General features: G+C 40.9%; 1 protein-coding gene across 3 annotated transcripts in view; it reads right to left on the bottom strand.

Moving 5' to 3' along the window:
• Positions 1 to 25645, bottom strand: part of stim2b (stromal interaction molecule 2b) — a 158788-nt gene extending 133143 nt beyond the window's left edge. For 2 of the 3 annotated variants that reach the window (XM_041194640.1, XM_041194659.1), the window contains exons 1-2: positions 24876 to 25538; positions 24229 to 24417 (exon numbers count right to left, since the gene is read on the bottom strand). In XM_041194640.1, coding sequence (XP_041050574.1) covers positions 24229 to 24397 — 169 coding nt within the window. In that variant the 5' untranslated portion in view covers positions 24398 to 24417; positions 24876 to 25538. Of the gene's footprint in view, positions 1 to 24228; positions 24418 to 24875; positions 25539 to 25577 lie in introns of those variants that run through there. The other variant, XM_041194649.1, reaches the window with a different exon arrangement.
• Positions 25646 to 26360: the final 715 nt, after the last annotated feature.

Raw genomic sequence — 26360 nt, 5'->3', positions numbered from 1 at the left:
TGAACTCTATTATCCCAGGTACCATCCCAAGAAATTTCTTCTGCACCTTCTTTTAAGTCTTGATGTCCTTCTGGTGCCCAGAATCAAATACAATACTCCCCATTGAGGACCAAACAACGTTTTATGTAGGTTTAACATAACTTGTGTACCCTCTGTCCCTATTAATAAAGCCAAGGACCCCATATGTTTAAAAAAAAACTTCTCAACTTGCCCTGCCACATTCAAAGATTTGTGCACACTCCCAATGTCTCTCTGCTCCTGCACTCCCTTAAAAATTATATAAGTGAGTTTTTTTGCATTCACTAACCTTCCTAACAAAATGTTAGGAATCTTCCGCTTCTCTGCAATAATTTTCTCTGCAATAAATATCTGCTCATTTTTACCAGTTGTCTAGATAGATCGGTAAAATGTACTGACCTGATGTCTGCTACTACCTTCCTCATTGCTTACTACATTTAAGAGTTTCGTGTCACCTGCAAATTATAAATACCCACGTCCAAGCCATTAATGTATATGAGTAAGAGCACTGGTCCACCTATGGTGTATACCATTGTGTATTGCCCTTAAGTTTGAAAACAACTGTTTATCACTGCTCTCCATTTTCTATCCCTTAACCAATTTTGTATCCACACTGCCACTGTCCCTTTAATCCCATGGGCTTTCACCTTGTTAGCACCATATGCACATCAGCCACACCATTCCAATCAACCATTTCTGTTACTTCATCAAAGACCTTCAAGTTAGTCAAGCACGGTATGCTTTTAATAAATCCGTGGAAACTTTCAGTTATTGGCCCATACATTTTTAAATGACAATTAATTTTTTTTCCTGAATTATTGTATCTAAAATTTTCACTAAGCCAACATTAAGCTGACTGGCTAATCCCTCCCCCTTTTTTAAACATGGGTATTTTTTAATACATTCATGAGACACATGCGTCACTGGCTAGGCCAGCATTATTGCCCATCCCTAACTGCCCTGGAGAAGGTGATGATGAGCTGCCTTCTTGAACCACTGCAGTCCATGTAGTGTAGGTAACCCCACAGTGCTGTTAGGGAGGGAGTTCCAGGATTTTGACCCAACGACAGTGAAGGAACCATTATATATTTCCAGGTCAGGATGGTGAGTAGCATGGAGGGGAACTTCCAGGTGGCGGTGCTCCCATGTGTCTGTTGCCTTTGTTCTTCTAGATGGTAGTGGCCATGGGTTTGAAGGTGCTGTCTAAGGAGGCTTGGTGAGTTCCTGCTGCATCATGTAGATGGTACACAGAGCTGCCACTCTGGACCAGGTGGCTTTTCTACTTTGAGGACTGTCAAACTTTTAAATTCCTCTTCTTGACCATTTTTTTTCCAATTCAATATTATTAGTACCTCCTCCTTTATTCCTACTTTGGCAGCATCATCTTCGCTAATGAAGACAGATGCAAAGTACTCAGTTAATACTTCAGCTGTGCCCTCTATCTCCAGCGCTAAAGACCCGTGCTCCAGAATTAGCCGTAACTCTAGCCCAACTGATCCAGTACAAACATAACACTGACATCTAACCAGCAATGTGGAAGATTGCCCAGCTATGCGCTATCCACAAAAAACAGGAACTTTCAATCTGACCAATTTCCACCCCATTAGTCTACTCTCAGTCATACTTGCTAATGTAAACAGTGCTCTCAATCAGCACTTGCACAGCAACAACCTGCTCGCCCACATTCAGTTTGGGTTCCGCCACGATCACTTGGCTCCAAACATGGATAAGAGAGCTGAATTCTAAGTGTGAACCAAGAGTGATGGCAGCATTTGACTCCTAGTATAGCACCAAGACACCCTAGTAAAATTGGAGGCAATAGCAAACACGGAAAACTCTCCATGGTTGGAATCACACCCAGCACAAAGGAAGATGGTTGTGATTGATGGAAGCCACAGACCAATTTCCTAAGCCCATTGTTTCATCGATGACCTTCCCTCCACCATGAAGGTCAGAGGTGGAGATGCTTGCTAATGATTGCGTTGTGTTCAGCTCCTTTCTCAATTCCTCAGATAATGAGGCAGCCCACATTCACACACAGCAAGACCCGGACAACATTCAGTCTTGGGCTGATGAATGATAAGTTTTTTGTGTCACACAACTGTCAGGTAACAAGCATCTCCAACACAAGAGAGTCTAACCATCACCTTTTGCCATTCAATGACATTGCCATTGCCAAATCCCACACTATCAATGTCTGCTACTGACCACCAGTGGTCACCACTGTCTAGAAATTGAATTTGACCAACTACATAAATACTCTATTTATGAGAGTAAGTTAAAGGCATTCTTTGGTGCGTGGCTCACCTCCTAAACCCACAAAGCCTCTCCACAACACAAATAGGCCCAAGCCAGGAGCTTAGTGGAACATTCTCACTTGCCTGGATGAGTGCAGCTGCAATAGCAATCAAGATGCTTGACACCATCCAAGACACAGCAGCCCCCCTTGATCATCACCCAATCCATCTGCTAAAACATCTACAACTCCACTATTACGATACATTTGCAGCTGTGTGTCCTACACAATATAGATAGACATATGATTTTAGGTAGAATTAAGATCTTGAAAATAGAACAGCTAGGCTAGATAATATCCACACAAGGGTCCTTTGGGAGGCATGCTGTGCAAGCCTCTTTTTAATACCTCACTGCACCTTGAGATGGTGCCCGGAGACAGAAAAGAAACTAATGCTGTCCCCCTCTTTAGAAACGAAGACAAGACTGTCTCAGCTAACTATAGGTCCATTAGTTTGACATCAGTAATAGGGAAGATGCTTGAGGAATTCATTACGGATAGACAGGGGCATATTAGAGACATCCAACAAAAAAGGGCAAAAAAAAAAGTAATATTTTACAAGTTTGATATTTTTTGAAGAAGTCAATAACATGGCTGATGAGGGAAGTCCCGTAGACATTGTCACTTAGACTTCCAAATGATTTCTTGATTTCTGACAAGGTATCACACAAGAGGCTTTTCTCCAACATTGAATCCTCTGGTCTTAGTGGTAATATATTGGACTGGACTAAGAACTGGCTGGAATGACATAGGCAGAAAATAGTTATAGATGGATTTGTATCTGTCTGGAGGCCAGTCACCAGTGTGCCCTGCAGGGATTGATGTTGGGACAGTTGGTCTTTGCTATTTTCCTTCATGATCCAGATGTAACTGATCACAATTTGTAAATTTGCAGGGGTTATCGGAATCTGTACGTGTCCAGACTGCAGGCAATGCTCAACCTCCTTAGGCAGATCTTGTTGTGTTTGGGGGTTTTGACTGGCAAATGAGGTTTAATTTGAAAGAGTGCAGTGATATGTACATAGGCAGATAGAATGCTCAACATACATACACTGTATAGGGCAAAGCATTAAAAGGTGAAGAAAAAGTGATGTGAGTATTCATGAGCAATGCCGTGAATCATTAGGTACAGCAAACAGGGTGTTGGGGTGCATTTATAGGAAAATTGACAATGAGGTAAAACATTATTTTGTCCTTGTATAAGACCTTGGTATAAGGCCCCAGTTACAATACAAGAGGAATTTCTCTTCTTCTGTTCGATCATAGCAGGGTTGCAAAACTTTTAATATACTCAATCAGAGCAGTCGCTCCTGCAAATCTGATTTTTATGTATTTGCTCTCCATATGTCGAAGGTTAAATACCAACTGATTTTTACTTTTAATCACAGATTCAAGCAATAATATTTAAAAATCAAAAGGTGTATCAGGATGGCAACAACTGAGAATCACACTGATAATTGTTTTAACACTCAGAAATGCCTTGAGCTAAATCAATTATGGGCACAATAATGGATACAAAATCTATCTTTAAATTGTTAATTTATTAATGGATAGTGAATAGTATATATTCACACATACAAATAAAAATATACACGCTTAAAGGTAACACGAGTGGTAAAATTGTTCTAAACTTTAGTCACTAATACATCACTTATATTCTTATCCATCATTGGAAAGTTTTACAACATAAGAAATAGGAACAGGAGTTGACCATTCGGCCCCTCGAGCCTGCTCCGCCAATCAATAAGATCATGGCTGATTTTCTTGTGTTTCAATTTTCACATTCCCATTTAACCCCGATAACCTTTGATTCCCTTGCCTAACAGGAATCTATCTACCTCTGCCATAAAAATATTCAGGAATCTATCTACCTCTGCCATAAAAATATTCAATGACCCCACCTCCACCAGCTTGAGGCAGAGAATTCCAAACCTGCACAACCCTCAGAAAAAAATTTCTCCTAATCTCTATCCTAAAAAGGCAACCCCTAATTTTAAAAACAGTGGCCCCTAGTTCTGGACTCACCCACAAGAGGAAACATCCTTTCCATGTCCACCTTGTGAAGGCCGTTCAGGATCTTGTATACTTCAATCAAATCATCCCTCACTCTTCTAAACTCCAGTGGAAACAAGCCCAGTCTGTCCAACATTTCCTCATAAGACAACCCACTCATTCCAGGTATCAATCTAGTAAACCTCCTTTGAAATGCCTCCATGAATTTACATGCTTCCTTAAATAAGGAGGCCAAAACTGCACACGATATTCAAGGTGCAGTCTCACCAATGCCCTGCATAACTGAAGCATAACATCCTTACTTTTTTGTTCAATCCCTCTCGTAACAAAGGATAGTATTCCATTAGCCTTCTTAATTACTTGCTGTACCTGCATACCAACTTTGTGACTCACGTACCAGACACCTAGATCCCTCTGCACCTCAGAATTATGCAGCCGTTCTCCATTTATGTAATATTCCGCTTTTTTGTTCTTCCTGCCGAAGTGAACAACTTTTCATTTTCCCACAATAAACTCCATTTGCCAGATCTTCACCCACTCACTCAACCTATATCCATCCACAACCTGATGTCCTCTTCACAATATACTTTCATATCTATCTTTGTGTCATCTGCAAATTTAGCTACCATACCTTCACTCCCCTCATCTAAGTAATTGATGTAAATCGTAAGAAGTTGAGACCCCAGCACACCCTTGTGGGACTCTACTCGTCACATCCTGCCTATTTGAAAAAGACCCATTTGTGCATACACTCTGCTTTCTGCCAGCCAGCCAATCCTCTATCCATGCTAGTAAGTCTCAAGTCCAAAAATAATCGCTGTTTATACTACCCATATTGCAAAACTTGAAATCTTTGTATGAATTATTCCCATTCAATTAGATCAGAGTTCACCAGGTTACACAAAGAAGGTGGTGAGGCATTCACGCATGGCACAATCAGCAGGATAGCCTAGCAACAGCAGGGTGGTTTCGGCCATGGCTCAGTTGATAGCACTTGTCTCTGATTCACAAGGTTATGGGTTACTCTAAGACTTGATCACAAAAATCAAGGCTGACACTCCAGTGCAGTACTTAAAAAACACTGACGAAGTACTGCACAGACAAAAGTGCTGTCTTTGAGTTGAGATGTTAAGCCAAAACCAAACCTGCCCTGTCAAGCAAGCATACAAGATCCCATGGTACAATTCTGAGGAAGAGCAGGAGAGTTACCCTGGTGTCCTAACTAATATTTATCCTTCAGTCAACATCACAAAAATAGATTATCTGGTCATTATCACATTGCTGTTTGAGGGAGCTTGCTGCATGCAAATTGACTGCCATAATTCCTACAACAGTGACGATGCCTCAAAGTACTTCCTTGGCAGTAAAGCACATCCAGACTTCCTTTGCTAGTCTCCCTTTTCTTTTAAAACATAAATGAACTTGACAGAAACAAATTGAAGATACAACACTATATTCCAAACTGTGAAGCTTTGGATTTTAATTACATTTTACTGTTCAGAACTTAAAACTCTTAACTTTTTTAGTATACTTTAAATTCTACATTATCAAAAGCAAGTCAATTAACAATTAAACACTGTTTAAAATCTGCGCTTCATTAAAAACTGCTTAATGGATGCCTTTCATGGAATAAAATAAATTTTTTGTGGTAATATGTACCCAAAAGATGTTAGCTAAAAGGACTTAATGTAGGCTAGCCAAACAATCTCCCTGATTATACTTAAATGTGATAACCTGAGATACAAACTCAATTTTATAATGGCAGAAGTCATGCTCATGGCAGTGCTACACAATCAAAAATGCATTTCGCTCAAAATGATCCAATTAGAATTGAAGTATCTAAAGTTAATGGAAGATTTTGCTTGCACTACCAATTTTAATATGTAATCAGTAAGTAGCAAAGAACATAATGTCACCCAGATGCAAATATAATCCTTGATACAAATTTCAAATATGCCAAATAAGTTCTTACATTTTATTTATCTGGTGCATCATTAATATTTCCTTACAAAACTACTTTTCAACCATAAGATAAAAGCAAAACACTGCGGATGCTGGAAATCCAAAACAAAAGTAAAAATACCTGGAAAAACTCAGGTCTGACCGCATCTGCGGAGAGGAACACAGTTAACGTTTCGAGTCCGTATGTCTCTTCAACAGAACTAAGAAAAAATAGAAGAGGTGAAATCCAGCTTATATTTCACCTCTTTTCTATTTTTCCTTAGTTCTGTTGAAGAATCATACGAACTTGAAACGTTAACTGTGTTCCTCTCCGCAGATGCTATCAGACCTTCTGAGTTTTTCCAGGTATTTTTATTTTTGTTTTTACTTTTCAACCATTCTGTTCCACAGCTTCAACAGAAGACTTCAAGGCTACAAGTCTATATTATCACTTCTGCTCCATCTGGCAGATGATGCTACATGTTGATAGTTCTTTGGATGAGGAATAATTCTGAAATCTGTCCTAAGTTTGTCTTCTACCAGTTTTGAAAGTTATGAAATTACACAAAAAAAACGGAATACCTCAGTTAATTTCTGACTTTTTCCGTAGCAATCCTATCTTTAATATTTTTGATCACTTCAATAATATTCAAATTTATTAGCAGATACATTTTTAATAAAGGCTGATGGTAACAATTCCAATTAGGTTTAAAAACAATATATACCGCATTTATTCCAGATTTCTCAAAGATAATGCTATGTAAAAACAAAGATCTGCAGAGTCATGCCCAATTATACCATTAATCTAATTGAATGTCCAAGGTCATTATAATATAGATGGAGCCTCTGTGTGTGAGCTGTGAGTTAACATTTAACAAAACCCCTTCAGAAGTGAAATCGCATCCAACATGGATAAGGAAACTCAATTACAGAAGGCTCACATTTATGATCAGCAAGGACTGGAGTCAACAACAACCCCCTTGAGACTAAGGCGACAGAACTTCCAGCTGGCAGTGATCCACAGTGGGTCATCAAAGACTTGGGACTTTACCAAAGCTTCAAAGCTCTACTGCCTCAAGCAGATTTAATTCTACTGACAGTACAATTGGGCAGCACAGCAAATCAAGAATAAGGGAAGTGATTGGACAGGTTTTTTCTGCTATAAAGTGTGTTTCTGTCTGCAGTAATGCTCAAACAAAAACTGAACATACCAGAAAATTTCTCACGAAAATCCATCTCTAACACATTAAAGGGGTAAATTTTGTTTTAGACCAATTACAACCCTTAAAAGTATCTCAAAAGGCATTAACCTTCTTTTACATATAAACTTGCCTCAGAATTTGAGAGAAAAAATATCAAGTTAGAAATTATTTTTGGCAATATGAGCAATCAAATGTATTTACCAATGTCATAAATGGTCATTTCTAGATTCATGTCTGAACTACGTATTTCTCATCATGCCAACTGTAACAAATGGCCAAAGGTAGAATTTGAACCTACCACATTCTGAAGCACTGCCTCTGAATCAAACTGATACTATACATAGGCAGAGCATAGATCCAAATGTAGCTGAAAGGAACAGAGAGGTTAAACAGCCTGACTACTTATATTATCTACATTTGGGTCCATGTTCAGGTTGATCATAGTGTCAATGTGACTCAGCATGTGCCTCAGAGTCAAAAGGCTGTGGGTGATGTTTTTACAGCTTGGTCCTTTCAAACAAGGTAAATCTGAACATATTCTTACTCAAATATTGACCTAATGTTAATATATATTTTCTATTAACAGCAAGACTAAACTACACTCATGTTTTACAAAGTAATTATCACTTAAAAGCACTATCTAGGTAATAATGAATCTGAATGGCCAATGAATAAAACAAAGAGTACATGCTTGAGAAGACAAAGACCACAGCTAGAGTACTGCATGCAGTTCTGGTCTGCCCAATACAGGAATGAGGTGATCACAATAGATCAGGAGATTTACGAGGATGTTGCCAGGAATGGAAAATTTCCGCAATGAAGGAAATTGGGGTAATTTTCTTTGTAACAGGAGAGATCAAGAGGAGATTTAATTGATGTGTACCCAATTAAGGAGCATAAATAGAATCGATAGGAATGACCTATTTCCCTTAACAAGTAGGTAGATAACCGGAGGCATGGATTTAAAGTAACTGGCAGAAGGATTGGAGGGGAGTTGACACAAAATGTTTTCACCCAGAGGATGGGAGTCTGCAACTCACTGCCTGAAAGAGAGTGGTAGAGACAGGAACACTTACTGCATTTTAAAAAAATACTTGGATATGCACTTGAAGTGCTGTAACGTACAGGGCTAAGGACCAAAAGCTGGAAAGTGGGATTAGGCTGGATAGCTTTTCTTCAGTTTTCAGCGAAACAACAAAAGGGGAGTGACCAGAGAAGGAAGCAGACGTAAATTCTCACAGTGCTGTTCATTGCACACTCACATTTTCCTCTGGGAGATTTGTTTGGTTTCATTTGCAAAGAAAATAAATACTTTGGGGAACATTTAGCATGAAGAACTAATGATTTGTTCAAGTGTCAGAAATCTGCACTTGGCTGCAGGTACAGGTGACATGGAATCTTAAATGAGCTTCACATTTAATAAATCTGTCAATAGAAAATGGTTCCTTTAACCTCACTGCTCCAACTTCCTCTACATTAGCTGGACGCATTATCAGGTGACCTGACAGTGGGAAATTGAAAGAGGTGCAACTTACCAAGCTTATCCGCAAATAGCAAAGCGGCAGCAATTCTATTATCCTAATCTATCTTGACTTCACATAATTTTTCTTAAATTATTAGCTGCATTAACAGTGACGAATTATACAGTTTATATGTACAGCAAGTGATCTTTTTCACTCTCAAAAAACACCAGCTCCATTGAGCAGCACTTCAATTGAAATGATGGAACTCTCAAACCTTATGTCTCTATATATTACATCTACAAGGACCACTATCAATACAAAATTTAGGGTTTTCTTATTATTTAAACAATTGGACCATTGTGTGACTTTTTTTTAAAAATCAGCAAATTCAGTTATCAAAGATATCAGTCCCATGAAGTCACATCTCACTTAGTATAATTTCTACCATTTCCTTTAACACAAACTGCAGAGTACAAAAGAAAATAATCAGTGGGTGGATGTGCATAATTTTATCTATGGTGTGCAAGGAAAATAAACTGCCATCAATTCCTACAAAGTAATAAACAATTCAGTGGAAATTTACGTTTGATTTAACAACAATAACCAGGAATTCAAAAATATGCTACAGGTAGTAAAAAAAATTCTTATTGCGTTATTTCTTAACTGAAACAATCTTTTGTGAACAATAAACAATTTAATATGAATATTTTTATCATATGTTGAAACTGCAACTACAAATATATCAGGTTCAATTAGAAGAGAATTGTGTGAAATGGAGCTAAAACATACCACAATGTAATCTGAGCAAATAGTTATTTATTAAATGGTAATTTATAACAGAGGCTATTCAACTAATTGGGAACAAGGTGGTAGTGTGTTACTAGTGCCCTTTCTTCTCCAGCACCTGATTTTAGATTACATCTAGACAGAAGGATTCAGTCTCCTCTCTGGCCAGCTACATGAAATGATTTTAGGCAACCTCAAACCAGTTCCTTGTCGACACAAATCAGGGGTACAAACAAACCTAGCATAAAGCAGCAATCTCATTGAGAGATGACAGGATACAGGAAGTGGAGAAATTCAAGCCGGTGCAGTTTTGGTTGTTCTTTTGAAGTCAAGCATAGGCGTATTGGGTGCAATAGAGAGTGTTTTACTATACATTGTGCCAAGGGAGTAACTGATGCCTGAACCATGAGAGTAAAGTTCAACTTTGGTGGAGTTGGAAGGGAGTGGTGGTGGATTGGCCAGCTGTTAAGACAGTTCCTAATTTTTCTTTCCAAAGGAAATCCACAATTGATCAACTAAAATCCAAGTTGAATTATACTCTCCAGAATAAATTGTGCTCTTTTCTCCAGCATTAACATCACACATCTTGACGATGAAACACATTTTAAAAGTCCAAAGATTATTCCTATTAATTGAATTGTAAAGTAAAACAGTGATTGGTAGCGCACTGATTTTCAACTCATAATTCCAAAAGATGTTAATCATACAAGTCCACATCTCTACTACTGCCCCACATGCTGAATCCTCGAGTTTGACCTTGCAATCAAAAGGAGGCATAAAGCTGTGATCAAGTACAAAGAAACAAGAGTCACCTCAGGCACATATCTTCTCCCAACTGCAAAATCTCCTCAGGATCTGGGTGCAGGGAAGGGAAGAGAAAAAAGCTCGAGAATATTAACTGATTTAAACAAGTTGTTTGTTTGGTGTTTGAAAATTTAACATTTCACACATTAACTGCATTGGAAATGACAATGCACAAAACAGCTGAGCCAAAAAAAAGCCCAAGACTTAGATCATCAAAAACCATAGCAATGGCTACTCAGAAATACGGGTGTGCTAACGAGCTTCAATTCTTTATGGTTAATTATCAAGAAAACAGGCAACCAATTCACTCCTGAACATCAATCCTAAACAAGCAGCCACACTTGTATTAACAGCCGCAGATATCCACTGTTTAAGCACAACACACAATAATTTTGCAAGTCCAAACAAAGTCTCCAAATGCTGCAATTTTACAGAATGCAAGCACAAAAGATGCAAAATATTCATGATTTGTATACAATTTGTAAGTAGGAAAAAGAGACTTTTAAAATTGCTCATTCATACAGGAATTTCACGCAATTCGCTATGCTAGCAATTAATTTATTCACAGGCATCCAATACTAGAATCATGAGACATGATTTATGCATCATGACAGCGCACATACAGGCATACCTTGCCCACACATTACAAGAAAGCACTAAAACTGTGTGCCACTCGGAAGCAATTACCAGCAAGTAGTTATTGCCTCGAAATGTCTTATCGCAGACTAGTAAAACTCCATGTGCACTGCTAACTGTGCCAAAGGAATTACATAGTTGCTGGTCCTTTTAGATCATTTTTCTGGTAAATCAGGTTTTATTATTAAATAATAGATTTCTGTTGTTTGTTTGCTTATAACTACCCAATATATTGAAAACTTGTTTGAACTATATTGTCCCACTGTATCGCAAAGATCACAAGTTTAAAATAGGAGCAGGAGCAGACCATTAAGCCTGCTCTGCGATTTAACAAGATCATGGCTGATCTGATTGTGGCCTTAACTCCACTTTCCTGTCAGTCTCTCACTAACCTTAACTCTTCTGTTGATTAAAAAATTTGTCCAACTCAGCTATATATTTAATGACCCAGCCTCCACTGCTCTCTGTGAAAGAAAATTCTAAAAGACTCACGATCCTCAGAGAAGAAATTCCTCCTCAACTCAGTCTTAAATAGGATATTATTTTAAACAGTTCCCCCTAGTTCTAAATTTCCCATGAGAGGAAACATCCTCTCAGCATCTACTTCATCCATAAGCCCTCTCAGAATCACTTCTCATTCTTCTAAGCTCCGAAGAGTTTAGGCCCAAACTGCTCAATCTTTCTTCATAAGGCAACCCTTACGTCTCAGGAAACCATACATAGGTGTGGTCTCTTCAACTGTTAACAAAGCTTCCCTACTTTTATACTCCATGCCGCTTGCTATAAAACATCCCATTTGCCTTCCTAATTATTTGCTGTATGTGCATGCTTACTTTTTGTGATTCATGTACCAGAACACCCAGATCCCTCTGTATCACCAAGTTCTGCAATCTCTCTCCATTTAAATAGCATATTGCTTTTCTATTCTTCCTGCCGAAGTGGACAAGTTCACATTTTACTACATTATACTCCATTTGTAAATTTTTTGCCCATGCTTCACATCCTCCTCACAATTTGCTCTCCTACCTATCTTTGTATCAGCAGCAAATTTGGCTCCAACGCAGTCAGTCCCTTCAACCAAGTCATTAATGTAGATTGTAAATAGTTAAGGCCCCAGCACTGATCCCTGTGGCGTTACAATTTGCCAACCTGAAAAGGACCCATTTATCCCGACTGTGTTTCCTGTTATCCAATCCGCTATCCGTGCTAATACATCACCCTCAATACCATGAGCTTTTCTCTCGTATAGTACCTTTTAGGCGGCATCTCATCAAATGCCTTTTGGAAATCCAAATACACTACATCTACTGATACCCCTTTATCCACCCTGCTTGTTAACTCCTAAAATAACTTTAATAAATTTGTCAAACATGATTTCCCCTTCAAAAAATCACGATGACTTGGCCTGTTTGTGTTATGATTTTCTAAATGTCCTGCTACTCCATCCTTAATAATGGATTCTAGCACTCTACCAATGACAAACTAACCGGCCGATAGTTTCCTGCTTAGTCTCCCTCCTTTCTTGAATAGCACTGTTACACTTGTAGACTTCCAGTCCGCTGGAAGCTTTCTAGAATTAAGGAATTTTGGCAGATTACAAACAATGCATCCACTATCTCTGCAGCCACTTCCTTCAAGATCCTAGGATGCAGGCCATCAAATCCAGAGGCCTTGTCAGCCTTCAGTTCCATTAGTTTTCCTAGACCAGAATTTTTCATCACGCAGACGGGCGCGCACCCAACCAGTCCGGCTGCGAGATGACATCGGGTGAGCACCCCGACGTATCTCACTTGTGCGATATCTCATTCAGTGGGTGCACACAGCAGTCGGAAGCACACCCGCTGACAATTAAGCAGGCAATTAAGCCCATTAAGCAGGCAATTGAAAGCATTTTTTTGCGGCCCGTTCACATTTCCGATTGGCGTATGATCAAATCAGCCTTTATATTTTTGCTCAAACCTTGACCCAGGCCAAGATTAAATTTCCATGCGGAAATAAAATAAAAAGATGTATCTGAGGATTGGGTTTTTATGAGGCATGTTTTTAGGTGCTTGATTGTGCTGCATGCTCATATTTTGCAGCATTTTTGTTGTTTCGTTCATTCTGTGGAGGTCTTTAGCTCCCTGAGGCAGCTGTCTGCCTTCAGGGAGCTCAGTGAAAGCGCTCGTCAGCGACCGGTGACGTCGGTGCTCACCCTCTTCCCGCCCCACTGGCAGTGCTGAGCCTTTCTCAGCACGCGTTTCACGTTGACTGGCCATTAATTGGCCAGCCAGCATGAAATCGTGGTCGGAGTCCAATCACAGTCGGGGGCCTGTTTCCCATCTGCTCCCGGGCACGCATATCACACATGCCCAACCAGCAAAAAATTCAGGCCCTAGTACTTTTTCTCTAGTGATTGTGATTGCTTTAAATTCCTCCCTCTCTTTTGCCCCCTGATTTTCTATTATTCTTGGGAAGTTTTTTGTGTATTCCACTGAAGACAGATACAAGGTATCTTTTGAAAGTGTCTGTCGTTTCCTTGTTTCCCATTATTAATTTCCCTGTCCAGCCCTTTAAGGGACCAACGCTCACTTTAGCTACTCTTTTCTTTTTTATATACTTGAAGTTTTTAACTGTGTGTTTTTACATTTCTTGCTAGTTTTCTCTCATATTACAATTTATTACTTGTTTTTCATCATCCTTTGCTGGTTTTTAAAATTTTCCCAATCCTCTGGGATAGCACATCTTTGCAGAATTGTACATCTTTTCTTTCAATTTGATACCATCCTTAATTTCCTTAGTTAGCCACTCTTCTCGTAGAGTCTTTCTTTCTCAATAGAATATCTATTTAAGAGTTATGAAATATTTCTTTAAATGTCTGCCATTGCTTTTCTAGCATTTACCTTTTAACCTATTTCCCCAGTCCACTATAGCCAACTCTGTCTCCATGCCCTTGTAATCGCCTTTTTTTAAGTTTAAGCCAGGAGTTTCAGGTCCACATTTCTCACCCTCAAACTGAATGTTAAACTCTATCAAATTATGATCAATCGTAGCTAGAGGGCCCTTTGCTATGAGGTCACTATTTAATCCTGCTTCATTACACATTACCAGGTCTAAAATAACCTGTTCCACAAAACTGCTCCGATATATTCTATGAATTCTTCCCCCAGGTTACCTTTGCCAATTTGATCCATCCAATCAAATGAAGGTTATTGCAGTACCTTTCTTACAACCCCCATTATTTCTCGAATTGTACTGTCCTACACCATAGTTATTGCTAGGGGGTTTATAAACTACTCCTACCAGACACTTTCTTCCTTTGTTGTTTCTCATTTCCACCCAAACCGATTCCACATCAAGATAATTTCTCAGTACAGTACTGGCCTTATCCTTTATTAGCAGTGCTACCCACCTCCTTTTCTTTTTCTCTTATCCTTCCAAAACATTAAATACATTTGAATATTCAGGTCCCAGCTGTGGTCACTTTGCAAGCATGTCTCTCTGATGGTTCTCATATCATACTCATTTATTTCCATTTCCGCTGTTAGTTCATTCAACTTGTTACGAATGTTGCATGCAGTTGATAAAGAAGAGCCTTTAATTCTGTCTTTTTAACCACTTTCCTCTACCCTGACCTTATTTTCTGGTGCAGTCTTATCTTTGTACACTCTGTCCCTTCGTTTCACACACTGGTTGGCTTCACCTAAATTGCTAACCCACACTATTGCCTTGTCCTTTCTCTTTAACTTTCCAAGTCTCCCCTCACATAAATGAAAAACAAGAGCAATTTTGCACATGATCAACAAAAATCAGTAGGTTCTTTTTCACATTGAAGTAATAGAGATAAATTTATCAAATAAGACAAGTAATAACCTGCATTGCAACCATTAAAAAACCCGTAATTGATGTAGTAAAAGTATTTTATCCCTCCGGGACACCCTGGTCCACTCTTCCACCACCCCCTACACCTCAAACCCCTCCCACAGCACCTTCCCATGCAAACACAGAAGGTGCAACACCTCCCCTTTACTTCCCCTCTCCTCACTGTCCAAGGGCCCAAACACTCCTTTCAAATGAAGCAGCAATTCACTTGCACTTCCCTCAATTTATTCTACTGCATTTGTTGCTCCCAATGCAGTTTCCTCTACATTGGAGAGACCAAACGCAGACTGGGTGACCGCTTTGCAGAACACCTTCGGTCTGTCCGCAAGCATTACCCAGACCTCCCTGTCGCTTGCCGTTTCAACACTCCACCCTGCTCTCATGCCCACATGTCTGTCCTTGGCCTGCTGCATTGTTCCAGTGAAGCTCAACGCAAACTGGAGGAACAGCACCTCATCTTCTGACTAGGCACTTTACAGCCTGCCGGACTTAATATTGAGTTCAACAACTTCAGATCATGAACTCTCTCCTCCATCCCCACCCCCTTTCCGATCCCCCCCTTTTTTCCCCAATAATTTATATAGATTTTTCTTTTCCCACCTATTTCCATTATTTTTAAATGTATTTCCATCCATTGTTTTATCTCTACCTTTTAGCCTTTTTCGATTCCTTCACCCCACCCCAACTAGAGCTATCTGTATCTTACTTGTCCTGCTTTCTAACCTTAATTAGCACATTCCTTAGATAATATCACCACCTTCAATACCTCTTTGTCCTTTTGTCTGTGACATCTTTTAATTATCTCCACCTATCACTGACCCTCTATTCAGCTCTACCTCTCCCAATCCACCCCCCCCCCTTCTATTTTTACTTAGTTCTGTTGAATGGTCATTCGGACTCGAAACGTTAACTGTGTTCCTCTCCGCAAATGCTGCCAGACCTGCTGAGTTTTTCCAGGTATTTTTGTTTTTGTTTTTATTTACATCCTGTCCAGCCATCGAATATTGACAAATCTTTGTTCTACTCAACTTTAAATGTCCAGTAAGGGATTGAATGGGAGTCTCATTATAAAGCAGAGCACAACATCCTGAGAGCAAATAAGGACTGTTCAGCAAAGTCATTACAACAATGCCTTTCACATATAATGCATATATAGTTATAAAGAGCCCCAAGCCATTTCACAAAGGACACAGTGCTGTAGTGGAGAAGGACTGGGGGAGATGATAGAAGGCCTGTTCATTAAGAACAGGGACAGCCACAAGTTGCTGCACATATTTTTTGTTGTCTCTCTCTCTCTCTCTAGGGAACCAGGCAAGCTGATGTCCAATCAATAGGGGAAAAACAAAAATCTGCATTTCAATAGAATCCTTTTCTGAAGCCAATTAACTAGTTTTGAACTGTAGTCACTCCTGTAATCTAGGAAACAGCAACTTCCCACAAACAGCAATTGTTACTGGAGTTCTGATTATCAGCTGTAGCTTCATCATTCATGCAATCTCTTCATGGTTTTGTCTGAAGTTATGGTGGGAGATGAGGCAACTGCCACAATGGGGCTGAAGAAGGGGAAAGAAGAGAAAAAAAAAAGACAAAAGGTGTGTTTGCGGATTTCATTTCAAAGTCTGGAATCAAGAAGGCTGAACCCTGTGCAATTGAAAATAGAATCATACAGAACTTGATGCTTTCTGAATATCGTGCCCGTGCCAGCTTTTTAAAGAAAGAGCTATCCAATTAGTTTCACACCCCTGCTCTTTTCCATACCGGAACTGGATAAATACTTCTCTGAAAATTGTTGCTGAAGCTGTTTCCACCACGCTTTCAGACGGTGCATTCCAGATCAAAATTCACCACAAGGTCATTTCTCATCTCTCCTCTAGTTCTTTGGCCAACTATCTTAAATCTCTGCCCCCTGGTTATTGGTGTTTTTACAAGTGGAACAGTTCTCCTCATTTCTCTATCAAAACCTTTCATAAGTTTGAACGCCTCTGTTAAATCTCCTCTTAACCTTCTCTGTTCCAAGGAGGACGATTCCAGCTCCCTTAATCTTTCCACAGAAATGAAGTCCCTTATCCCTAGTATCAAGGATGGAGTGGAAGGAGAAGGTAAATGCAAGGAAGGTCAAATAAGGAGGGCAGAGAGTGTATGCAGCAATGCAAGACTTACACAAGCTTATTCAATACAAGGTTATTAGAGTAGAAATAGTTGAGATTACAAATGAAGGAGGAGGTCAGCAGAAACTAACAGATGAGGAGGAGGATTTTGAAATTAATGCATTAGTAATGAGAACTAGAGGATGGTAATGGAATAACCATGGCTGGAGGTGACCGAGACATGGTTAAGCTTTACAGCAGCAATGGGAATGAACAAGTAGCAGAGGTAAGCAATGTTGAGGAGGTTCAAAGAGGGGTTTTTGGGTTAAGAAGGAAGTAAAAATCTAAAGTTCCTGCTCCTGGTTCAAAATCAGTGAACTCTGGGCTTGCTTCTAATAACCCATGATTAAATATGTCTCCAGCTTCCTTTTCACCAGCCTCTTCAGCACCACCGCCTTCCCCTGACCCACCAAAGGAAATTCTAAACGATCTAAAACTCCACCATTCATACCTGGTCTTCCCCAAGGCCGGCTCATCTATGGTTCTTGTTCCCACTGACTTCTATTGGTTCCCTATCTCCATGTGCATTAAAATCAAAAATCTTTGTCCTTGCTTCACCATATCTCTGCAACCTCAAACAGCCCTACAAAACAACCAATACCCTTCAGTCATCTGCCTCTGGCCTCCAAAACATTTTGTCTGTTCAACTTCAGCCTTCTCAGTCCCACTCTTCATTAAGAATCCCTGCTTTTTCTCCAACCTTCTAAAAATTTAACTTTCTGACCAAGTCTTTTTTCCTAACTCTTTTACTATTCATTGATATCTGTCTATTCTCAGTGAAGGACACTGCACACTAACTATGATAAAGTCACTATTATGGATGGATATTGTTGTGCATAATGGAAAGGAAAAAGAAAGCGCACACTGGGACAAAAAAAAACTCTTGTATTTTTATAGCATTGATCACATCCTCAAGGCTGCACAAATAATTTCAAAGTCAGTGAATTACTTTAGAAATATCACTACTTGTCATTTGAAAAGGGCAAGAATGCTACCAACAGAGCCAAACTGACAACAAGCGTCCTGATATTCACAAAATACTGAAACTCCACTGACCTTCAGGAGGAAAGAAAATTGGTGAGAACAAAAGAAAAAACAACCACAGACCATATGTATTATTACACTCAGCAACAACACAGTTGGAATATTTGTAACCAGAAAGTCGACGGTCAGGAGGTCACAGATTCATATTCTATCCTTTTGCAGTGTCCAAAGTTAGATTATTCCTCAGAACAGTTGTCAACCATCAGTTTGCTCAGAAATGCTGGGCTCAAAAAAAGTTTTATTGAATTGGTTTACAATGCCACCTGAAACTTAGTTGACACACCTCATACTAATTACTGTTCTGTCAACTATCTTGTTATCTAGCTCTGTCAGATATCCTGGAAAAGCCATGAAGAAAATTAGCAAAGTTTACCTCACCCATGTGCATACAGCTGATGTGTACAAGGTCCTCCTGTTAAACATTTCATAATAGACAGAAACATATGAGGTAAATAAGAGAGGAACCTAAGTAACATAAACCGCACTGTCACATGCACACTGACATGTTTAATTCTACTTTACTGCAGATTTGATGTTGGTGTTGTGCCATGATTCCTGGAGCACCTGTTTCAAAAACGTGTGGTCTACTGCTGTAAGTATGAACCAATAGTAGCAGAATCAAGTGTTTTAGATTACTTGCATTTAAGTCCAAAACCATAACAAAGAAAACAAAAATATAAAAAAGATTTTGATGCAAAGATACTTGTAATTTGAGGAAAAACACAAACTAAGCCAACCTCATAGAATCAGTCTTCTTTTACTGACTTAAAGCTTATTCTTCTGAAATCAGTAAAATTCTCAATTGTGTGAAGTCTATGTCTGAACATCGATAGATCTGGCACTTCACTCCAGTTTTGCAACTGAAACTTAACCCTTGCTCCTTCGCCAAAAGGCTGTACTAATAGGCACAGGGTAACAACAGCATGAACTGCTTCATCTACAGTGTCTGGAGTAATTAATCTTAAGAACTCTTTTTTCCTTCTCCCCTTGTTGATACAGTACATCCTATAATTAAGTCTGGTGGAGTAATTTGAATATTCACTCTTGCATTTGCAGTTCAGTACAATTCATTTTGTTAGTATCAACTGTGTCATTTAATAAGCTCCACACCAAAAATTCCATTGAACATAAGGTTGCACAACTGTCGCTATATGCATGACAGTAACCAAGTTTAAGTTTACTCTACAGAAATATTGAAGATACACTCATGCCACTCTGGAGATTTTAGTGCGTGTCTTCCTCCTGGAACGGTCAGCAATAACCTCTGTTTCAAGTCACCATAACATCTGTACTTTTCCCACTCCAGCAATAAGGCATAAAAATCGAGACTGACACTCCAGTGCAGTACTGAGGGGGTGCTACACTGTTGGAGGAGCCATCTCTCAAATGAGATGTTAAACCAAAGCCTCCTTGGCCCTCTCAAATAGATGTAAAAGATCCCATGCACTTTCAAAGAAGAGCAGGGGACTTATCCCTGGCGTCCTAGCAATATTTATCCCTAAATCAACATCACAAACACCGATTATCTAGACATTACCTCACTACTGTTTGTGGGAGCTTACTGCATGCAAATTGGCTGCTGCATTTCTTGCACTACAATGCCAATTACACTTCAAAAGTGCTACATTGGGTGTAAAGAGCTTTGAGGCTTCATGAAAGGAGTGATATAAATGCAAGTTCTTTCTTTCTTCCACCATAATGGCTATCCCACTTAACCCTTTAATCTCATTTCACATCATCATCCATGGATTGCCACCTTGATGGGGTAGAGGGGCTTGCGCCCTCCAACGATGCCTTGAGCGATGTCATCGGGAGCTCTTTGTTCTTCACAGGGACACCCATGGCAGCAAGGTCAGGGGAGGTGCCAGACAAAGTGCAGTCCAAAAATTCCTCAACAGCAGAACTGACAAAGGAAGACTGTGCATCTCACTAGCTGCAAAGCAGAAGATGGCTGCAGTGGCAAGATGGTCCCAGTCATTGAGGCTCAACATTACTACCAAAATCTGGGCACCAACCCATCAAGGTCGTGTGGACAATGACAGCACCCCAAGGTCCCCACGGTAAACAAAGTCACGTGCAGACTTCTACCAGGATCTATTTGCCAAGTCTTGTGGCGATGAAGAATTGGCAATGGCGAAAGGGCTGCGAACCTGGGAGGCCCTAGTCAAGAATCCGCACGAAAGTGACAGATGCATGAAGGTCGTTGGACACCTGTTTTGGGACAGAGGTGTCTTTGGGCAGCAGCATCTGTGACTGAGCGGTCCTCTTCATGATAGTCTCTGCTTAACCCAAATGGGCTCTTGCAACGTGTCCTTGCAATTTAATTCTATAAGTCATCTGGATTGTAATCTTTCCAATTTCTATATCTGAGGTTTGATGCCCAAAGCTGAGTGCAATTCTCCATATAGGCTCTGGCTGTGCAAACGAAAGTATCATTTTTCGTCACTGGCTCAAAGAAGAAGCAATGGAACTTGCAAAAAGACAACAGATAGGAATACAGCAAAATATTGGAACAAGGAATAGAGCGAGATATTGGAACAAAGTGTTTAAGGATACTATCCCAAAATATCCCCATAAAGCTGGCATAGTCACTTTTGCAGAGCCACCTACAAAGCAGGCACTAGAAGCATTCCAAGGGGATACCATGCTGTGTATCTACCTTATATTTCACCTCTTTTCTATTTTTACTTAGTTCTGTTGAAGAGTCATACGGACTCGAAACGTTAACTGTGTTCCTCTGCGCAGATGCTGCCAGACCTGCTGAGTTTTTCCGGGTATTTTTGTTTTTGTTTTGGATTTCCAGCATCCGCAGTTTTTTTGTTTTTATCTTAGTGCTTAATTGACTGCCACTTCTCTTCAAGGAATGCCTACCTTGAAGAAGTATTGCTCTTCTCTCCGACAGGATTTCCGTATCTCTCTTTTGCCTTGTTCACCTTCATTGCTTTCCATTTCTCTCCTGGTGTTTGATCCAGCTCTACCCCCTCCTCCCCCAAACCAGCTTATATTTCACCTCTTTTCTATTTTTACTTAGTTCTGTTGAAGAGTCATATGGACTCGAAACGTTAACTGTGTTCCTCTCCGCAGATGCTGCCAAACCTGCTGAGTTTTTCAGGTATTTTTGTTTTTGTTGTGTACCTACCTTGCCTGGAAGAGGAGTCTGCCTCCCTACTCCAACAATATGAGTTGTCCAGTGACCCAGGCATGGCAGACCATCAGAATGAAGCCCTGGATTGTGCATGCCAAACCAGTTGGGAAGAGACACAGAACTTGGGCTTCACCTGCTCAAGTCGAAGTGTTGGAGAATCGTACGCCACTTCGGTGCAGCCCAGCAACCATTAATGGCATTTACAGATGAGCAGCTTGCAATCCAGTCGCGGGCCATCTCCTTAAAATGGAAAAGGCACCATTGGATAAAAGGGTGACAAAGCAAATCTGGAGCAAGTGGAGATCCTTCCATAGGCAGCACAATTCCAAATCTGAACCCTTTGCCAACCTGGAGTTGGACAAAGTACTACAAATCATCAAGCTGTGCACGGCTGCTGGTTATGATGCCATTACCCTTGAAGTCCACCAACATCTTGGCCCAGGAGCCTGTTCCTGGTTGATACAATTCTTTACAAGGGTCACACGCAAGGGAAGACTGCTTGCCAAAATTCTGGCGCACATCTAACATTGGCCTCCCGAAATCAGGCAAAGACCCACAATTACCAACAAACTATTGGCTAATATCCCTCTTATCAATATGCTTCAAGGTGGTAGTGCACATAATCCTACAGCAGATCAAGCTAGAAGTGGAGAACATACTGAGCACAGATCAAGCAGGCTTTTGACAAGGAAGAAGCACATGTGATCAGGTCCTCGCATTAACCACTTTCACTGAAAATGGCTTTCCAAGTAATCTCACAACAGGGGCAATTTTCTTTGACTTCACTGCCACGTACAATGTAGTCTGGCACACTTGCCTATTCACCATAACAAAAGTTCTCCCTTCCTGGGTTACTGATGCCACTGAACTGCTACTCTAGGACAGAAGGTTCAAGGTACACGTGGGTGACAAGAATAAGGCCTGGAGGAAACAGATGAACAGGCTACCCCATGTGGTTTGTCCTAGCCCGGTCCCTGTTCAACTTGTACATCAATGACATGCCCCTAACCCTGTCTTGGAAGTTTATCTATAAAGATGCCATCTTCTATTGCATACAGGTTCAGACTTTCCCAGAGCTGAAAGGTGCATTAAAACAATGACATTACAAAACTGGCTGGTTACTGCAAGACATGGTGCCAATAGCCAAGCACCAGTAAAACAGTCTCTCTGTTCCACCTTCATGATGCCAGCGCTAAGACGGAACTGAACATCACCCCAGATGGCCAGGGACTGAAGTATGAACTCCACCCTGTTTATCTAGGCATCACCCTTGATAGAACCTTCAAATACAGAGAGCACCTACCTGCTCAAGACTGGAGAAAATAATTAAAAACCACAATAACCTCCTCAGTAAACTGGCTGGTACCGCATGGGGATCACAAGTCAAGATACTAAAGACCTCTATTGTTGGTACATCACATACTCAACTGCAGAATACTGTACATCAATATGGTACCAATCTGCACACACCAGATTTAGAGGTGCAACTGAACGCACCAATGCTCATCACAGGTACTCTTCAACCATTCATTTCCTCTGGTTCCCAGCCCTGAGGGACACTGGCCTGCCTTTATTCAAGGACCTCCTTAACACACCAGCAGTGCTCCTTCCCTCACACCATCCCACATGGTTAAACCCAACACACTGAGGAATTAACAACTGATGACCTAAGGCAGGAGAAAACATCCACCAGAAACCATTCTCTCATCATAGATCCCACTGCTTGTCCACCCAGCTTTGATCTCCCGCAGCGACAGCGAGCCTTTTTAAACGATTTCGGAACTGGCCAAGGCCTCCGTGCAGCTACCCAACATCAGTGGGATCACCAATACCATCAAGGCTGCAGCTGTGGTGCAGTCCAAACAATGACTCACATTGTCAAGGAGCGTCCACTGACTGGGCTATTGAAGGCGGGCTTAAAGAACTCCATCTGGCCACCGACAAGGCTATTGCTTGGCTCTATGACTATACACACGCTAAATAAATGAACATATTTTTTGTAACTGTGAATGATGTGTACACATAAGTCATAGACATGAACACCCAAATCCCTTTGCTCCTCCACACCATGAAGGAAATATTCTGATTGATCTTTCTCAGGTCCAAAGTTGTAGAGATCACACTTCCTCACATTGAACTCAACCTGTCAAAGTTTTGCTCATCCATTTAGTCCCATCAACTGCACATTGTTTTCATTTAATTACAACTGATCAATGACACAGAACTGCAGAATTCAATCCCCAACGTAATAGTTTAAAAAAAATCCCAGATCCCTTGGAGTAAAAGCAGAATTCAATTTCGCGAACAATCGTCATCAAAACCTATTTGAGAAAATAATTGTCAAAAGGTGCGGTCGCTATTCACTTAGAAATTGAGAATACAGCCAGGGCCCTACCCGCCCGTGCTGTATTAATTTGTAACTCTTTCGAGTACGAACCCGTTTCTATCTGTTCCTGTTCAGATGAAGTTACATTGTTTCATAGTTTGCCAGTGTGAGATTTGAACTCTTGATTGTAACTCTTTCGAGTACAAACACGCTTCCATCTGTTTTAGATGAAGTTACATTGTTTCATAGTTTGCCATTGTGAGATTTGAACTCTTGATACTCTTTTGAGTAAACCTGTTTCCATCTGTTTCAGATGAAGTTACATTGTTTCCCATTGTGAGATTTGAACTCTTGATCTTGGGGTTACAAGCCCAGTACCATAACCACTTGGCTATTTAGGCCAAGCCACTTGGCTATTGTATCATCGCTTAACTCCATGCTTAATTAGGTCGGTTAATATAAACTAATTGAGTATTTGCCTATTGGGGAGATTTTACGCTGTTTATAAAGCTGCGTTGCAAAACAGTACAATAGTTTGGAGTTTACCTGCAAGGGCGTCTGGGTCTCCCGTTGCTGCCTGCGAGAATTCATCGGTGTTGGAGGCGGCTGGAGATCCGACTGCAAGGCTGAGACAGGCGGCGGGAATGTAGAAACGAATCCAGATCAGAGACAGCAACACACACCGACTCCAATCCATCCTCATCACTAGCAGCATTGCCAAGAGCCCTAAAGGAACTAGTGCGCAAATAAAAGATCATGAATATTAAAGACTTAAACTCCTACGGAGAAGTAATCGCTCTGTATTTTATATATCCACGGAGTTAGGAACATGAGAATGTGAAAAGTGCAGCAATGATCCACTGCTACAAGTAACCAGTGGATGGAACGTGTCTCTTGTTGAATCACAATTACTCGAATGTTGTCCGGATCGTTCCAAGTTCCAGAACAGAACGACTGAGGAGTCGCGAGGATCCTCGGCCGAACCACCGCTTCCGCACTAGCATCAGCAACATGAGAAAAATATTGCTGCTGTTACTACTGCATTCAACATAAGCAATTCAAATCTTTCCCCCTCCTCCGCCGTGTTACAGTCGATTGGTTTGTTGTAGACCCGAGGAAAGCCTTCAACACAAACTGATCGATTGCAAAAATCTTCACTTTATAATAAACATTTAAATGCATACGGTCCTCACCTTAAAGCGAAGAGCGGTTTTGCGATTTGTTCTAACTAATATTTATTCCCTGTGCGGATCCTCAGTCGGGAACTTCAAACAGATCTTCATCTGTGGAAAGTTAATGATCGATGGGAATTGAAGCCGCATCGATTCAGGGAGCGATGCCGGTAGTTCTGTGGCGCGGGAAGGGAGTTGGGGGGGCGGTGAAGGGGGTGGGGAGGGGGAACTCTCTCCCTGCCCAGTCGGGATCTGAAGTCGCAACGACTCCGAGTCAGTCAGAAAGCTGCAGGAAGCCGCTCACACCCTCTGACTGAACTGCAAATCCTCCTCCCACCACATACACAAACAGCATCTCAACGCCTTCGTTCTCAGCAGAAACTTTATCTGACAAGTAGGTATCTCCCCCAACCTCCTATCCCCAACATCATTATTTTTCCCATCCGATTTCTGAGTTGAACAGTTGGCGGGTGGGGGGGTGGTGTGGGTGTTGGAGGAAGTCAGTATGCAAATAATGACATCAGCAGGGCCCCGAGTGCAGCTGCGTGGCGCTGCGGCTCTGTTTACACTGAATAGTAATTATTTTTTAAAATGTGAGTTTTTCCCCCTACCCCCGACCTAAACACGGAGGCTGCTCAGTCAGTGGATGCGTAGGTGTTTCCTCTCCCCAACCACACAATCCCCTCAGCTTTCAGCTAAGGAGCTTTGCCGAAGTTTGTTTACTTTTTTTTGGCTTCTCTCCTCCGCCCGCACAACTACGCTTTGCTTGCAGGAAGTGCGTGCGCACACACACGCGCGCTCCCGGGGATCTGCGCGCTCTCGGCAACGAGCCCGCCGCAAGGGCAGCGGATTTTCGCCCCTCCTCTTGCCATTGGTTGCTTTGTCACAACATGGCAGCACCCCATTGGTGCAGCAGGTGATCAGTATAAGATGGTCAGTTAAAGAGCCATAAACAGTTTCTTCTTCTGCCGCTAAGGGTATTGTCTTTGTGCAGCACCTTCCTGGTGACTCAGCTCCAAGAAAGATTGCTCCCTTGGCTGCATGAAACAGGGAAAAGCAGGGTCTTGCGGCGATTCTTTGCTGTGTTAGTGTCCATACATGCATCCTGTTTGCAGTTTAGTGATTGGCAATCATACCTCAGATCAACCTGAACAATATAGTGTCAGTCAGTACTGCAGCATTTGTTATGTGCTGCAGCACATTCTCACCAAATCTGGCAATACAACTTTATGTTTTGGAGAAGGTGCTTTACCTTCAGAACAACTTTCTTTTCATCAGATGTCCTAGTGGTGTAATTTGCCTTTAGATCCATGTATAGCTTTCAACGTCCACAAAGGTAATTTTTAAAGGAGCACAGCCATCATTCAAGCATTTGGGGCCATTTTTAATACCTTTTCAACATCCTTCTACCTAGGAAAGATGATGGACACATAGCAAACAATTCAGATGGGGCGTCTTCATATGATTCACTTTTACTGATGGCTGAAGAGACCAATCCTTTAGAAA

The sequence above is a fragment of the Carcharodon carcharias genome, chromosome 1 (assembly GCF_017639515.1).
Source record: "Carcharodon carcharias isolate sCarCar2 chromosome 1, sCarCar2.pri, whole genome shotgun sequence".
NCBI classification, from domain to species: domain Eukaryota; kingdom Metazoa; phylum Chordata; class Chondrichthyes; order Lamniformes; family Lamnidae; genus Carcharodon; species Carcharodon carcharias.
This window is presented reverse-complemented; position numbering and strand designations above follow the sequence as displayed.